Source organism: Tenrec ecaudatus, chromosome 6, assembly GCF_050624435.1.
Source record: "Tenrec ecaudatus isolate mTenEca1 chromosome 6, mTenEca1.hap1, whole genome shotgun sequence".
Taxonomy (NCBI): domain Eukaryota; kingdom Metazoa; phylum Chordata; class Mammalia; order Afrosoricida; family Tenrecidae; genus Tenrec; species Tenrec ecaudatus.
Window position 1 is genome coordinate 79660783 of NC_134535.1, and position 14164 is coordinate 79674946.

The 14164-nt window shown below is 58.0% G+C and overlaps 2 protein-coding genes and 1 long non-coding RNA gene across 3 annotated transcripts in view; 1 reads left to right on the forward strand and 2 right to left on the reverse strand.

Annotated features, from left to right (window-relative positions):
• HOXC4 (homeobox C4) overlaps nt 1-14164 on the reverse strand; it is a 61199-nt gene that overhangs the window by 46543 nt on the left and 492 nt on the right. The gene's annotated exons all lie outside the window — the stretch shown is intronic.
• Nucleotides 34-9340, reverse strand: HOXC9 (homeobox C9). Its single transcript, XM_075551560.1, has 2 exons — nt 8602-9340; nt 34-6892 (listed from the first exon to the last, which is right to left on the reverse strand). Exons 1-2 carry the CDS (start codon nt 9137-9139, stop codon nt 6648-6650), a joined length of 783 nt encoding a protein of 260 aa, XP_075407675.1. The 5' UTR covers nt 9140-9340; the 3' UTR covers nt 34-6647.
• LOC142450078 (uncharacterized) lies at nt 9338-10353 on the forward strand. The gene is made up of 2 exons (XR_012784907.1): nt 9338-9664; nt 10100-10353. It is a non-coding gene; the product is annotated as an uncharacterized LOC142450078 (long non-coding RNA).

Here is a 14164-nt window from a genome sequence, read left to right on the forward strand (position 1 = left end):
CCGGGGCTCTGCCTGGCTGGGCGCGGGCGCGGCGGCGGCGGCGGCGGCGGCGGCGGCGGCTCCCTTCACTGTCGGTAGGTAGAGCTCGCGCTCGCTCACTTAGCTCTTTCCTTTAACAGCCCAGGCGAATTCCTCAGACTCCCGGCGGTGGCGGCGCTTACACGCGATTCGCGTTCATCAATCCACGACATGAAGACAGGCGAGAGGGAGAGAGAGGGAGTGAGAGAGAGAGAGAGAGAGAGAGAGAGAGAGAGAGAGAGAGAGCAAGAGAAAGAGAGAGAGGAGAGGAGAGGGAAGAGAGGGAGAGAGAGAGAGATGGCGGGGGTTGAGGGGTTCAGGACTGGGGGGACCTGAAGGAAGGGGAGGGAGGAGGGGAGAGGGATGGGGTGGTGGTGGTGGTGGTGGTGGTGGTGTGTGTGTGTGTGTGTGTGTGTGTAGACAGCCCTAGCTAATGGCTTGGGCAGATTTTCCAAGGTTCGCATTCAGATTTGAAGGTGCCTCCTCCTGGTCCCCCCCCCTTTTTGCTTTTCCTTCCTCTCTGGGAAAGAGAGAGAAGTGGCTGCCTGCCCCAGCAGGTCACTTCAGGTTACTTCAACAGGTATAAGGCCCCTGAGGGGCTGGAGGACAGCAAGTAAGAGCAAGTCCTCTAACCCAAAAGGTGGACTCCCAAGGGGGTCCAACCATCTGAGGACTTTGGGGGAGGAACAGATACTTCATTTCTTCCTGCTACTTCAGGCCCTGGCCCTGGCCCCTCCAGGCACAAGAAGCAGCCCCATCTCTCCTGATCTTTAAGACTCTCTTGGCTGTCTGCTGGGCTAGAGAACTGAGCCTGAGGGTGGGGAGGACTGCACTGCCATTCAGATCTCAGCTATGGCCCAGGGCAGGGAACTCGGAGGGTGACCACAAGTCTGGCAGGAGGTCCAAGAGCTGCTTGTGGGCACCAGAAAGGAGGAGGGACACAGTTTTTGGGCCCCTGGGATTCTGATTCAGGTTGTCTTGTCCTTAAAGATGATTTGTATTTGGGTCGAAGGAGATGGGAGCAGGCCTCTTACCTGTCCCCATAGACCCTCACTCCATAGTCAATGTCAGCTGGACCTGAATGGACTCCTTAGCTTCCCTGCACCCCTACCTCCTCCCCTCCTGTGCCAGGCAGGGAGTCCAGGCCAGGATGTGGAAGGGAACGGGTCAACAGACACTCTTTAAATATTTACCCACACTCCCTCTGAGGGATTGCCCCAGCCCTAAGGCTGGACAAATGCAAGTCAAGGCTAATGGGTGAAAGGACCATAGCCTACCAGGACCCTTCCCTGGACATGTGTGTGCAGTTATGTGGGCTGCACAGGAAGAAGGGGAAAGGGAGACAGCTCCAGAGCTGTGACTGAGTGTGCTGTGTGCATACGAATGAAGAAGAGGAATAAGAATGACTTGACTCCCCTCGCCTCCCCCTTTCTCCCCCTCCTCAGTGTGGAAGGTGGTTACTACACACAGGGCCACATAGCCCCCTACAAATCACACACTGTGTGCGTGCTACCTCCTCACCCTGAGAACTCTTTATTGCATGCTCACAGAAGCCCCCAGCCCCTCACAGGCACTGTGCACACGGACGCACACCCACGGCCTCTTGGGCACAGCAGCACATCATGCCTGACAAACTGAAATCATCTTTAGGTCTTTGCATCATGAACACCATGGCTCTCCGTTTATCCTCCACATCCTGGAGTTTCAGGATCGGATGAGCAAGGAGGATGGAAAACCAGATCTTCTCTTTCCCGTCTGGACCCCAGCTCTGGAGGTGGGCAATGGGTGGCAATACGGTTTGGGTTTGCGACAGTGTAGAAAGAACAGGGCTTCAGACTCACTCTATTCCTTACATCCTTCCTGGAGAATCGCCCCAACCCTTTACTGAATTCCCAAAGAAGGTTCTCTGCTACTTCAGCAGCAAGGGACTCTTCCAAGATCCCTTTCATTTGGGGAAGGGAGTGGTCACCCCCTTCTAAGTCAGGGATTGTCCAAACTCTGCAGACACCCAGAACTCCAACCATGGAGTAAAAGGAGAGGTCAGTCAGAGGAGGGCTATGCCAGGGCTCAGGCCTCCCCAGGGTCCAGGACAGGGGGGAACCCTGGAGGAGCACACTGGCGGGCTCAGTTCCAACCCTGCCTTTTTGAGCTTGCTCTGTATGTCAGAGCTGAATGAACAAGGTAGCTTATCTGCTGCTTTCCCAGCACTGTTATAAATACTCTCTTCCTGGCCTGGGAAGAGGAGGTCTAGAGGGTCCGACCCACTAGGGCAGTGGGGGCCTTATCTTTTCAAGGGGGGTCTCTCTCCATGTTTTATGGTGCAGCGAAAACCCTGCTACGGAGCTATTCTTCCGGCCTGGCCTTTGTGTCTTGGAATGTGACTGTCCCTGAGTATGCTGCTGCCATCACTGCTGGTCCAGAGGGCCCAAGCTGCCCCCTCCCTGCTTTCCCTTTTTGGGGTGCCTTGCCATTTCTTTCTCTCAGTTGATTTTCTCTCTCTTACACCTTGGTTTATTTTGCTTCCCCAGCCTGGAGGTAAAGGACCGGCAGGCAAGCAGCCATCCTTTTTCCGGGGTCTGGGGGGGGAGTGGGGAGGGGTGGCCACCTCCGCCCTAGTCCAGAGGCATGCGGCTGGGCCGGCCACCCTGCTAGGTACCTCAGATTTATGCTCATTTGTCCGGGTCAGTCTGCCTTTGAGTGAGTGACTGAGAGACAGACTGAGAGAGAGAGAGAGAGAGAGAGAGAGAGAGAGAGAGAGAGAGAGAGAGAGAGAGAGAGAGAGAGAGAGAGAGAGAGAGAGAGAGTGTGTGTGTGTGATTATGCGCTGCCAGATCCAAGCTCATCTCTTCTGCTGCAAAGCGATTATTTTCCAGTCTCTCTCTGCTGAATCTCCAGAGCCCCCTGCCAAAGCGAGGACCCATCTCCCCCCGCCACTAGCGATTTATTTGCACCTGGCAGGTGAGAAGATGGATTTGCTCTCAGTCGGCGGGGCCGGGCCGGGCCAGGACGCGGGTCCGGTTCGCCCGCCGCCCGCCTCTCTGGGCCGGCCTCGGATGGACGTCAGCGCAGCCCCGCCGGCCCCGCGCGGCGCCTCTAACATTGAGCAACAGCGCCACCTCGCGTCCACCCGCTCCAATGCAACCGGCCGAGAAAAGCCCGCCGAGAGCAGGTCCCAGGCTGGCCCCCAAGGTGGCAAGTGGGCGGAAGGAGCCCCCACGACTGAGTCGTCAAGAGACGGATTCCCAGGAAGGCTGTTCCTTGGTTCTGCACAATTTCCGAAATAAACCTCTTCCAAAGGTTCCACTCTGCTTTCTGTCTTTTGCTATTCTCCCTTCCCGAGACACAGACGTGCGTGCGTGCAAAGGACCTGCCACGACCCGCTGCCCCCAAGCAGGGCGCGTTGCTGGTCTCCGTACACCTCGCACAAGCACAGACTCAGGCCCAAGCCCCGAGAGTCTCCCCCCGCCGGCCCACGGCGCGCCCCCGGCTTCTCGCCCCTCTTACCCAGCCGCTGGCCAGCACCGCCTGCGCCGTCCGCCTCCGGCGGGACTTTGGGGTGGGCCTCGGCCTTCCCGCGGCCCTGGGCCCCCTGGTCTGCAGCCCATCCCTCCCGCCCGTCGCGCGCTCGCTCTCCCATCGCTCCCTCCCAGCCAGGGAGTTCCTGTGCTCCGTGGACCATAGACAAAACATTCCTATAATCCGATTTCAAAGGAAAGTGTCCACCTTATTTAAACCATAAAACAATTAAGCCCAGACGTCTAGCCAGCTCCGCGCGGCTGTTTTGTTCGGCTCCATTCAGAACCCAGCGCGAGGAGACAAGCAGCACCATAAAAGGGGCATTTCGGGCCTGCGGAAATGTACCTATCCGCTCCTTTCCCAAGTGGGGCAACCTGTAGGGGTTTTGTGATTCTGACAAAGGAGCAACAGAGAGGTGGGAGGAGGAGACTAGGGAAAGAGGGGGTGTGCCAGCCCCTCTTGCCCCAGCTTTCATTTCTTTCCCAGATGTGTGTAGCAGTGGCGGCAGCAAGGGTGTTTTAATACACACGCAAGAAGGAACAAACATGGAATCCAATAGGAACCTGCAGGCTGAGGGACTGGGGAGGGGCTGCCCTGGGCCTCTTGATCTGACCAGGTCCCTGTGGAGCCTGGCGGTGCTTAGAGCTGGCCGCAGTAAGGCCAGCTCCGGGACTACAGGAAGCAGGCCGCGCTGCAGGACCGAGGAGGCCACCAGGCCCTAGAGCTGGGACTGTAGAAGCAGGGTGACAGGGCGTAGCTTGGGTGAGAGAGGAGCCCCACACCACCTGCCCAGACCCAGGGAGAGGGGTGCTTTGGCTTCCACAGTGTGCAGAACTGAGGCCAGGGTCCCTGAACAGGAAAACAAACCGGCCAAGGGAAGGCATGAGGGCACAAGAACAGAGACAGCTACAGGCAAAATGCTTCCCAATGGGTCCTGGGAGGAAACAATGGCTTTGCTCTGGGAAATGGGGAAAGGGTGTCCTAAGCAGGAAAAGCAAGCAAGTGCGCACTGCTCATGGGCAAAGTCCCATCTTGACAACTTATGGTTGACCGCCCCCCTGCCTCAAAATCTTACCAAACCCCCCAAAAGACTCCCAATGATATCTTCCTCTTGCTCCCAAAACTGGAATGGAAGGTGCGGGCAGGGAGGGGACTGGGGAAAGGCAGGGAAGGGGCTGGTCTCCACAAGAGCCTCACCCATCCTGTAAAGTGACTTTACTACAGGGGAGTCCTCAAATGGACAGCCCCCAAAGGTCTTTCTTTAAAGGTGGTATTCCCTCAAGTATTCAGAGTGACACCCTGCACCCTAGCCAGAACGGGCAGTCTGAGATATTAAAGGGCCATATTTCAAGCACTTTGAGTTTAATAGTTTCCAGATTGGGGGATTTCCGAGAAAGGGGGCGCCGGGCAGAGGCATACCGGGCACTCACTTTCTATCTGGTTCTGATTAACACGTGAAAACTGCTGGTTCTTGGAAAGGTGCTCTAGGGTGCAGCGTAGCTGACAGTCTCCCTGGACAGTTACATATATCTCCACACCCTCACACCTAGGGTTCTCCAGCCACCGGGGAGCACCTCAACTCTGGCTAATCCCTAACCTCACTCCCTGGGGGTCCTGGCTGCAACACCCCCTTGAAAATGCTACTTAACAAGACTCCAGCTCCCCCAGATGTAAACACTCCAGGAAGAGGGATTGAGAGAAAAAGAGAGACAGGACCTGGGAGCGCCCCCGCCCCCAGCAAGTGCAGTGAGCATGAGAAACAGAATGGATTCTAACTGTATTGGCCAGGTTCCTGCATCCCTTCCTCTGCTCCCTTCCCTCCATCCTCTGTCTCCCTTTCTGTCTCACCCTGCATTTTCCTTTCTATTTCTCTGAGCGCCTGTCCAGCTCCCTGCTTCTTGCCAGGCCAGTCTCCTCACCACACCCCCACACCAGCCTCCTTTCCCAACCATCTTTCAGTGCAGCCAGGCAGAGTGTCCAGCCCAAGACGACCAGCACCCAAGTTTCATCTTCACCCATGTCTTCCCTCCAATCCAATCGCATGTACTCGTAAATTATTACGATGAATTACAGCCAGGGAAAACCATTCATGCCATGCCGCTGCTCCCCCAGCCCCATCTCCATTTGCCCCCCAGCTCCATCCAGCCACCAGGAAGCAGCTAGGCAGGCAGGCACAAGCTGGACCCCGGCCTCCACAGACTCCACCCTGCCCTGAGCCACCCGCCCTGCCTGCAGAGAAGCGGCAGGCACTTGCCCTTCCGGGGTAGAAGGAGCCCCTTCTCTGGCTCCAGGCGCCCCCAGAATGTCTCAGCAAACGTCTCCTTTGAGACAGCAGCCCCCGGGAGGCACTGGGAAGGAGAAATAACGAGAACTGGATGCAGTTGGGTTTCTGGGCTTTTAAGTGACTTCGAGATATATTAACACAGAGCTGTTCTACCCTAACAAACAGAAGCACGTCACAGGACGGATGTTGGGGACTGACGCTGGGGGTGAGAGGCAACAACGCTATGTACACGCCGCTGCAGGCGCCGGCCTGCGCCGCCCGCCGGACCCAGCCCCGCAGCGGGCGAGTCCCGGGGCCTCGTCCCTCAGTTCCTGGGTTGGGAAGCACTGTTGTGTATGTGTATGTATGTGGGGTTTTTTTGTACAAAATCTGCACACAGAGTGTCCCAGGCCCGGGGAAGGGCGACCCAGACCAAGTATGATACAGAGGGGGGAAAAAAGAGAAATTAATATGGCGATTCAAGTACTGGCTTCTCTGAAGAAAGGAGGTGGGGAGTCCCATTTATGTGTGGCATGGATTTCGGCTGCGCTGGGGGAAGAGTGAGGTTGGTTCTCTCCCTGCCTCCTTCCTCCTCGCTGGAAAGAACTAACTACAACACCAATGCCTCCGAGCTGACCCCTCCCAAACCCAAACCACCACGAAGGGTTGGTTGGCCTGTTCCCCTTCCCTTTTTTCTTTCCTTTTTCTTTTTAAGCGGATTCGCTTTTCTCTAGCTTGCTCTTTCCTTCTCCTTTTCGTGCTCTTCCCCGCTTGGGTTGAGGTGTTTTGTGGGGTTTTCGGTTTTGTTTTGTTTTTTTCCTTGGCTGGGCCGGAGCAGGGGGGGCAGGGTTTAGGATTGTTCCTTGTCGGTTTTCTCTTTATTCATCTTTTTCATCTTCATCCTCCGGTTCTGAAACCAGATTTTGACCTGCCGCTCGGTCAGGTTGAGGACCCGGGCCACCTCGTACCGACGGTCCCTGGTTAAATACATATTGAAGAGAAACTCCTTCTCCAGTTCCAGCGTCTGATACTTGGTGTAAGGGCAGCGCTTCTTCCTTGTGGAGCGGGCGTGGATCCAGTTGGCCACCGGGTTGCCTGGAGAGCCAAACACAGGCAGGGGTCAGTGGAGTCCCCTTGCAGCCCAGAACCCCTGCCACCCTCTCCTCAGACTGTGCCAGGCTCCCCAAACGCAATAATTGAACCTGAATTTGGACACGTTTAGCTTTAGGGATTTTCTCCCTTCCTCCTTTTGCATTCTACCCCCTCCCTGCCCCCTCCCCCTTTTCACTTTCCAGCACCTAAAACGGTAGGAAATCCGAAGCCATCAAAGCTCCTAGAGTCTGGTCCTCAGCTTCAAGAGTAGTAATTCGAGAATATCCTCATAAAAAGTCCAAATTCCCAACCGTTTCATAGGCCCATAAACGCTCCTCTCTCTTGTTTTTTATTTTTATAGCGAGGTCTCTCTCCTCCCCACCTCCCTCCTCCTCTGCCCCCTCCCATCTCCCCAGCCCACAACCAAGTCCTGAAATTTCAGCAGTTCTGCTTCCTGACCCTGAGGGTCCCCCAAGTCCCTCACCACCCTTTCCAGCTGCCCAGTTGCCTCTGCTCAGAGTCGGACCCTGCTGAGGCGAATTGGACTCTCAGGGTGGTGACTGGGGTGAGCAAGGCCTCACTCCCCTCCCCAGAGAACTGCTGGCCTTGGGGACAGGCTCCTCTAAACCTTAGCGTCCCTCTTGGGCTTCCTGAGCTCCTCTCATACCAGCCTCAGGACAGGCTCTGCGGGAGCCAAGCCTCCAATTTCAGGTTTATGGGAGTAGCTGAGGGCAAGGAGCCTTCAGAGGGGTATAATTAGGCCCTGGCCCCTTGTGGGGCTGGAGGAAAGGATTTCCTGCAGCTTCCTCCTGGGACTACCCCAGACACTTCCTCATGCCCAGGGGGCTGCACTCCCCCCCTCCCCCTGCTTTTCCCCCTTCTTGCCCCCTGATCTGGCCTTGCAGCTCCCCTTGCCCCCCACCTACCCCAACCATCTCTGCAACACTCTGCAGGCTCCTGTCTCCTTTGGTGGGGTGTCTGTGTTGTAGGTGTTGGATTCTCTCCTCTGGGGGGATGCCCCCACTCTCTATCCCTGACCCTCAGGCTCAACCCTCTCCTCTGCAGAGCCTCAGAAGAGAGTTCTCAATTTTAAGGAGACTGGAACCCCACTTCACTCCTCCAACTCTGGAAACCCTCCTCTCTTCAAGTTCCCAGACTGGGAAACTCCTCATCCCAGGACTCCAGGGGGGCAAGAGTCCTTGGACCCCTTGTTGGATGAGTCTTTAATGGGGGGACAGGTCCCCAAGCTGGCTGGGAGGTAGGGGGTGAGTTTCCCTCCCTGGGATACTTCCTTTCTGTCCCCAATGTCCTCTCCCCACCTTTCTCTCCCCCCACCTTAGTCCCACCTCTCTCTCCCCCACCCCACTCCCTGGCCCTGGAAGGTATTTCTTCGAAAGTGGAGACTGTGCCAAAAAGCCTGGGGCAAGGGTAGGGGGCGGGGGTCTCTCATCAAAACCGGTTCCTGGGAGAGGAGCCCCCCCCTCGGGCCCTCTCCCAACCTGGCTCCCTGGGCCCCCTTCTCAGACGCTCCTGTCCCTGAACGCTCCCTCAAGGTAATTCGCTTTTATTGAGTCCCCGTCCCCTCGCCCCTCGCCCCTCTCCCGCGCTACCCGCGCGGCCGGCCCGCCCGGAGGGGCTGTAATCCGGCTCCCCCCCACCCCGCCCGGCCCCCCGCCTTCGCCGGTTGTAAAGGAAAATTGCTCCCAACTTACTGGGGTCCAGGTCGGCCTTCTCCTCTTTGTGCTTGCTGCCGGCGAGGGCGTCCGCCTCGGGCGAGGGCAGGGTCTGCGGGGCGCGGTCGCGCAGCTCCCCGGGCGAGCCGTACATGTAGTCCGGGTAGCTGCGGCCGTCGCCCGGGCCGCAGTCGGCGCGGCGCCCGGGGTAGGCGTCCGGCTTGAGCGCGTAGTGGCGGCCCCCGGCCGGGAAGCTGGGGAAGGAGACGGCGCCGGACAGCGGCTCGAGCCAAGTCCGCATGTAGCGCGTGTCGGCGCCGAGGTGGGGCTGGGGGCCGTACGGGTGGTAGACCACGGAGGACTGCGAGGGCACGGGCGCCCACGACGTGCTGAACACGGCCGGCTTGGGCGCGAAGCTACAGGACGGAAAATCGCTACAGTCGGCCACCAAGCCGCTGGGTCGGGCTGCGGCGGGGTGCGCCCCCGTGGCCGGAAACCTGGACGCTAGGAGGTCTTCATTGTCGTGCGAGATGAGCGAGTCCACGTAATAGTTACTGATGGGCCCCGTCGCCGACATCGTAACGGGGTTTTACATACATAAGATTATTGTATGAACTGTATATGTACTTTTTATCTGCTCACAGAACAATCAAGGCAGGTAATTATTTTTCCAGCCTTTTCCCCGCAGCTCATTGGCTCCCCGGCCCCCACGTGATCGTATTTACCCAAAAATACGGCGCGGATCAATGCGCAGAGGCTTTTTTTTTTCCCTTGCTTTTTTTTCCCCCTCTCTCTTCTCCCACCCCCTGCGCCCGGCTGATCCCCGCGACCTGCGTTTTCCTAGGGGTCCAGAACTCTTGGACCCCCCCCAGCGCTGGCCGAGCCCTCAGGCAGGCTCGTGTCGCATCAGAGCCACCCGCCCCCCACACACACACCACCACTTGTCCATGTCCACCCTCAAGTCGATGGCCTCCCTGCCCACCCCCTCCCCAGGAGGCTCTTTTGAATGGGGTGGAAATGCCAGCCTGGGGAGCTGGGTTCCCCTAGACCCCTAGGGCCGAGCGGACGCGAGAGCCCCCCAGGGGCTGGGAGGCCGGCCGAGGTAGGTGGAGGAACTATTTCTTGACGTAATCCGTCTCTGTCGCCCGGACGCTCCCGCAGTCCCTGCGCGAGCCGGAGATCAGCGATTGTCAGTTGGGAACGTGGCTTTTAAAAATGCGTTTTTAAATAGTGTGTATGTATGTATTTCTTCCGGGAGCAGCAGTAGCAGCAGCAGCCAGGGAGGGAGGGGACTGGAGAAGCTGGCGTGGAGGGAGGGAAGGGGGCAAAGGGGAGCGCCCTTCTGGCCAACTCAGCCCCCCAGATCCAGTGTAAGGGAAGCTTGGGGACAGTGGTTCGGGTGGGAAGGGTGGGACTTTGGAAAGCCCATCCACCTTTAGCGTCAGCCTCTCCTCGGAAGCCGTCTCTGTCTGGCGCAGATATGCAAGACCCTTGATTTTTCATTTATTGTCTATCTCTATTTATCTTTCTTTGCCAGCTTGAAGAAGTGGAGGAGAGACCTTCACAACTTCAGTGGGGCGTCTCCAGCCGGTCTTCCTGCTCACCTTCTTCTGCCCCAAACTCCTTGGCGGAGACAACCTTCTCCCCTACCCCCTCCCCCTCCCCCAAAGAAGTCAACTACCAGGCTCTGTCTACCGAGAGCCAGGGTGAGAGCGGGCAAAGCGAGAGCGACCTCGGTCGTGGGCAAGTAGCTTGTTTTTACGTCCTTCAATAAAAATTTTATGAGGATCATTTGATTGTTCATAAATGTGTCTTTCATTAAATAAAATTGTAGGCTGTTTTTGGAACAGGGAAAAAGGCAATGGCGGGCTAGCAGAAAGCCAGTTTCTTGGGGTCGAATGCAGGGGTGCTGAGGGGCAGCATGCCTACAAGAGGGAGATTAGGCAACTTGGAGTCCTGCCCCCAGCAAGTTGATTGCTAGCCTCCTCCTTGGATTTGGGGTTCATTACCCAGACTCCTGCTTTTCATCAGGTTGTCCAGGAGTGGCTTAGAAAAAAAAGGGGGGGCTTTGGGCATGAAGGAGATTCTCACTGTGGGTGCTGGAGAGGGGGAAGGGAGGTTGGCTGGTGGGGAGAGGGACAGGTGAGAAGGAGAATTGGTCCCCAGAGACACAGTGCACTAGGCAGGTGGGACAGAGTGAGTGTGAAGGAAGGGTGCAGTTTCAGGGTCAGAGGGGGACAGGAGACCCAGGCTGAGCTTTGAGCCTGGGAAAGTGGGCTGGAGCTGAGACTGAGCTGCAGGCTCTGAGGCTGCAGGGACATAGCAGGCTTCTCAGACCCAGGAGCCTGCCCTTCTGTCCCTTCCAGTCCCCAGGAGGGGACCTGACGCCCATGGTAGGGGGCTGGGGGCTGGGTTTTCTTCTGCGTCTCTGTGGACCTGCCTTTCCTTCCATGGAGATGGGCTGGGAGAAGTGGCTGAGAGCCTGCCAGAGTCTCTGTGTTGGGGGGAGGAAAGTTAGGGGAGTTGATTGGTAGAGCTGTAACCAGCAGCAGCATCAACCTCTGCCTAGCAGCACCCCCCTTCTCAGTCCCTGCTCCTCCCCCTCTTCCATTTCTCCTTTTCGGTGTATCCGGGCTGGATTTGGACGCCTGGAAGGGGTGTGTGAGGGAAAGCTGCCTACAGCCCAGGGGCCTCTCTCTGCTTCTTTTTCGTTGCCCTCTGCTAGACTGTCTCCTCCACCACCGGGGGGCTCAGAGGGACTGGGGACATCCAAATTGCAAAAAGAAACAGAATACCTCTTTGGCCTTGATGGAGTGGGGTTAGCTGTCAATCAAAAATCCTCCCTCACTAGTTCAAGGAAAAGCCTGGAAACCCGTGTCCCCCTACGGAAGCTTTCTCCAAGTCCCCAACCCCGACAGCACCGCCCCCAGCCCCTCCGCGGCGACTGGGGACCCTGCCGGGCCCTGGGGCAGCACTGAGCAAGGACGTTCAGTCTTCAGCTGCGGGCCTGGGGCCAAACTGTGACCCAGAGGGCGTCAGGGGACGGAGAAGAGAGACTGAGCCGGAGACAGCCTAAGACAGACCAGCTGAAACACGGCGCCAGGCCCACGGAGAGGAAGGATACAAGGACACGGAGGGTTAAGAGAGGAAGAGGTAAAAAAGAAAATGAAAAGACAGGGCGACTGCAGGGAAGAAGAAAGGCCAGAGGAGAAGATAAGGAGGCGGGAAGGGAAGATGGGCTGAGAGCAAGGCCGAGGACAGGCGGCGAGATGCAGGCAAAGCGCAGACAGGACGGAGACTGGGCGCAAGCTGGCGGGACAGCCATGGCATTGTGCCGGGAGCTGGCCGGGGGCCTTAGCCCGGCGGGACTGGCTAGGGGCGCGGCCGCCACTGCTGTCCCGACACAAAGAAGGAAGAGGCGGCCTCCGCTGCCTCTGGAGACGACCTGTTCGGGTGGGCACACTAGGCCTCCGGGATATAGAACCCCCTGTCTGCTTTCGCAGCTGCTCTGCAGGGCGGCCAAGGGCCGAGGCACATCGGAGTGAGGGAGCAGACAAGATGAAGGAGGCTTCACGCCCCACTCCTCTTTTGCATCTTGACTGGTGCAAGGGCTCCTCTTGCCCTCAGCCTCCTAAGAGCAAAGAAGCCCCTACATACCCTCCTCTGGGGGTAGGGGTCTCCACTCTATGAGGGAGCCCCTCAAATAGGCGCTGTGTCGGTGAAGAGGCATCCCTTTCTCTCCTACCCCGTTTGGCCACGGACTCCTTTTCAACTCCTCAGCTGCCTGCACACCCCGTCCCAGTCAGCCTGCCCATCCAGTGGAGACAGCGGCCAAAGGCAGCCAGATCCAAGGCCTGCGCTCTCTGCTGCCGTCAAAGCCTCCATGAAACCGAGAGGGGAGCTTGACACCTTCCTTTCAGAGTATGGACTCGCACCCTCCCCACTCAGGCGCAGGCACAGCTGTGGACCAGGAAGCAGGCCTCGCCCACAATCTCCTCCCGCCCATGGCCCCGCTTTGCCTTTGCCCTGTCAAGATAGGCAGCTTGGGGAGGGGGGCTGGAAGAGGCTGGGAATCCCCGCTGCCCAGAGGGCCTAGGTCCTGAAGGTTCAGCAGTAGTGGCATGTCCCCAGTCCCCTCAGCTGGAGGTGGAGTAGCAGCTCCCGAATCTGAAACAGGCCTCTAGGCTCCCCCCAGATCCAGGCTTGTGGGTAAGGGAGTACAAGAGATGTGGGGGGGGGGGCACCGGGTAGGAGGGGCTCATCTTCCCAGATTTAGTACCCTCGGAATTTCCTGCCAGATTCCACAGCGCCCTCTTTCCACTCCACCACCACTCTCTTCCATTTCCCTCAGCACCAGTGGGTAAACCCGAGGGAGGGACCCTAGGCCTCTGGCAGTCCCTACTGGGGAAGGGGAGGTCCCACATTGAGCAGGCAGCTCTGCATTCGCTCCAATTTGAAGAGCTCCCCTCCCACCCTGAAAGATTTCTCACAGGGTGCAAGAGAGTACCCTAAGGGGGAGGGGCATCCCTACTCCAGCACCTCAAACCTGAGCAGCTGTGACCATAGCTCTGTCCCAAGAGCCTGCACACCAGAAAAGAGAGACAGAAAGACAGCTAGAGACCTCCCCTCCACTTGTCCCCCCACTCCCTTTAGTGATTTCCATTCCCTCCGGTTCAGTCTGTACCATCAAGTTCGGATTAAATTTAAACCAGGTTTTTATTGGGGGGGACCAATGCGCTGCCCCAATTTCAGCAGGCAGGGAGTCCTCTCCCAAGCTCCTCACCCCTGTTACAAGCAGACTGAGCTCCATTGCTCTGTTTGCTTTCATTTTCCTTGTCCTCCCTGAAATGGGCTCATTTCACCTCCTCTCCGCTGCCCTCTCCCCCCTCCCCGCCCCCTCCCTGGCTCCCCAGACCAAGACTTTCCCCCCTTCTCTCTCCGATGATCCCTCTTTGTTGAGAAAAAAACACCCCCGCCCCCCACACACACAATTCCTCCTAGCCCAGGCCTGCGCTCAAGAAGAAGCTGAATTCTCCAGGCCTGCTGTGAGGAGCCCGGGGTCCTGTCCCCACCCCAGGTGGGTATCTGGGATCCCTACACACCAGGAGGCAGGCCCCCAGCTCAGAAGGAGTGAAAGCCCCCGGGACTGTGACCATGGCCCTCTCAAAGCCACAGCCTGCCTGCCAGGCTTGCCGTCCCTTTGGTGCCCCAGTCCCGACACCCCGCAGCGGACTGGGCCATTTCCGGCTCCCCCAACCAGTTCCAGCTCCCCAGCCTGAGGAGTGACTGGAGGGGGAGCAGCCCTAGGACAAGGGGTGCTCTCCGCCCCCACGCCTGCCTCCCTGGCCCCAAGCGCTTGCTTGGTACCCAATCTTCTCTGATGTGTGCATCGCAAGGAAATTTACAGTGACTTTGGAGCCTAGACTGAGGAAGCGGAGGTGGTGAAAGGAGAGACAATACAATTAAGGGGCCCCAAGCGGCTCGTCTCTCTCCCGCCTCCCTGCCTAACTGGAAGCTGTCTGGCCTCAAACCTCAGGGCCAGCCGAGAACCTGGAGCCAGAAACACTGGCCGTGGCTGAGGGCGCTGGAGGACCCTGAACCC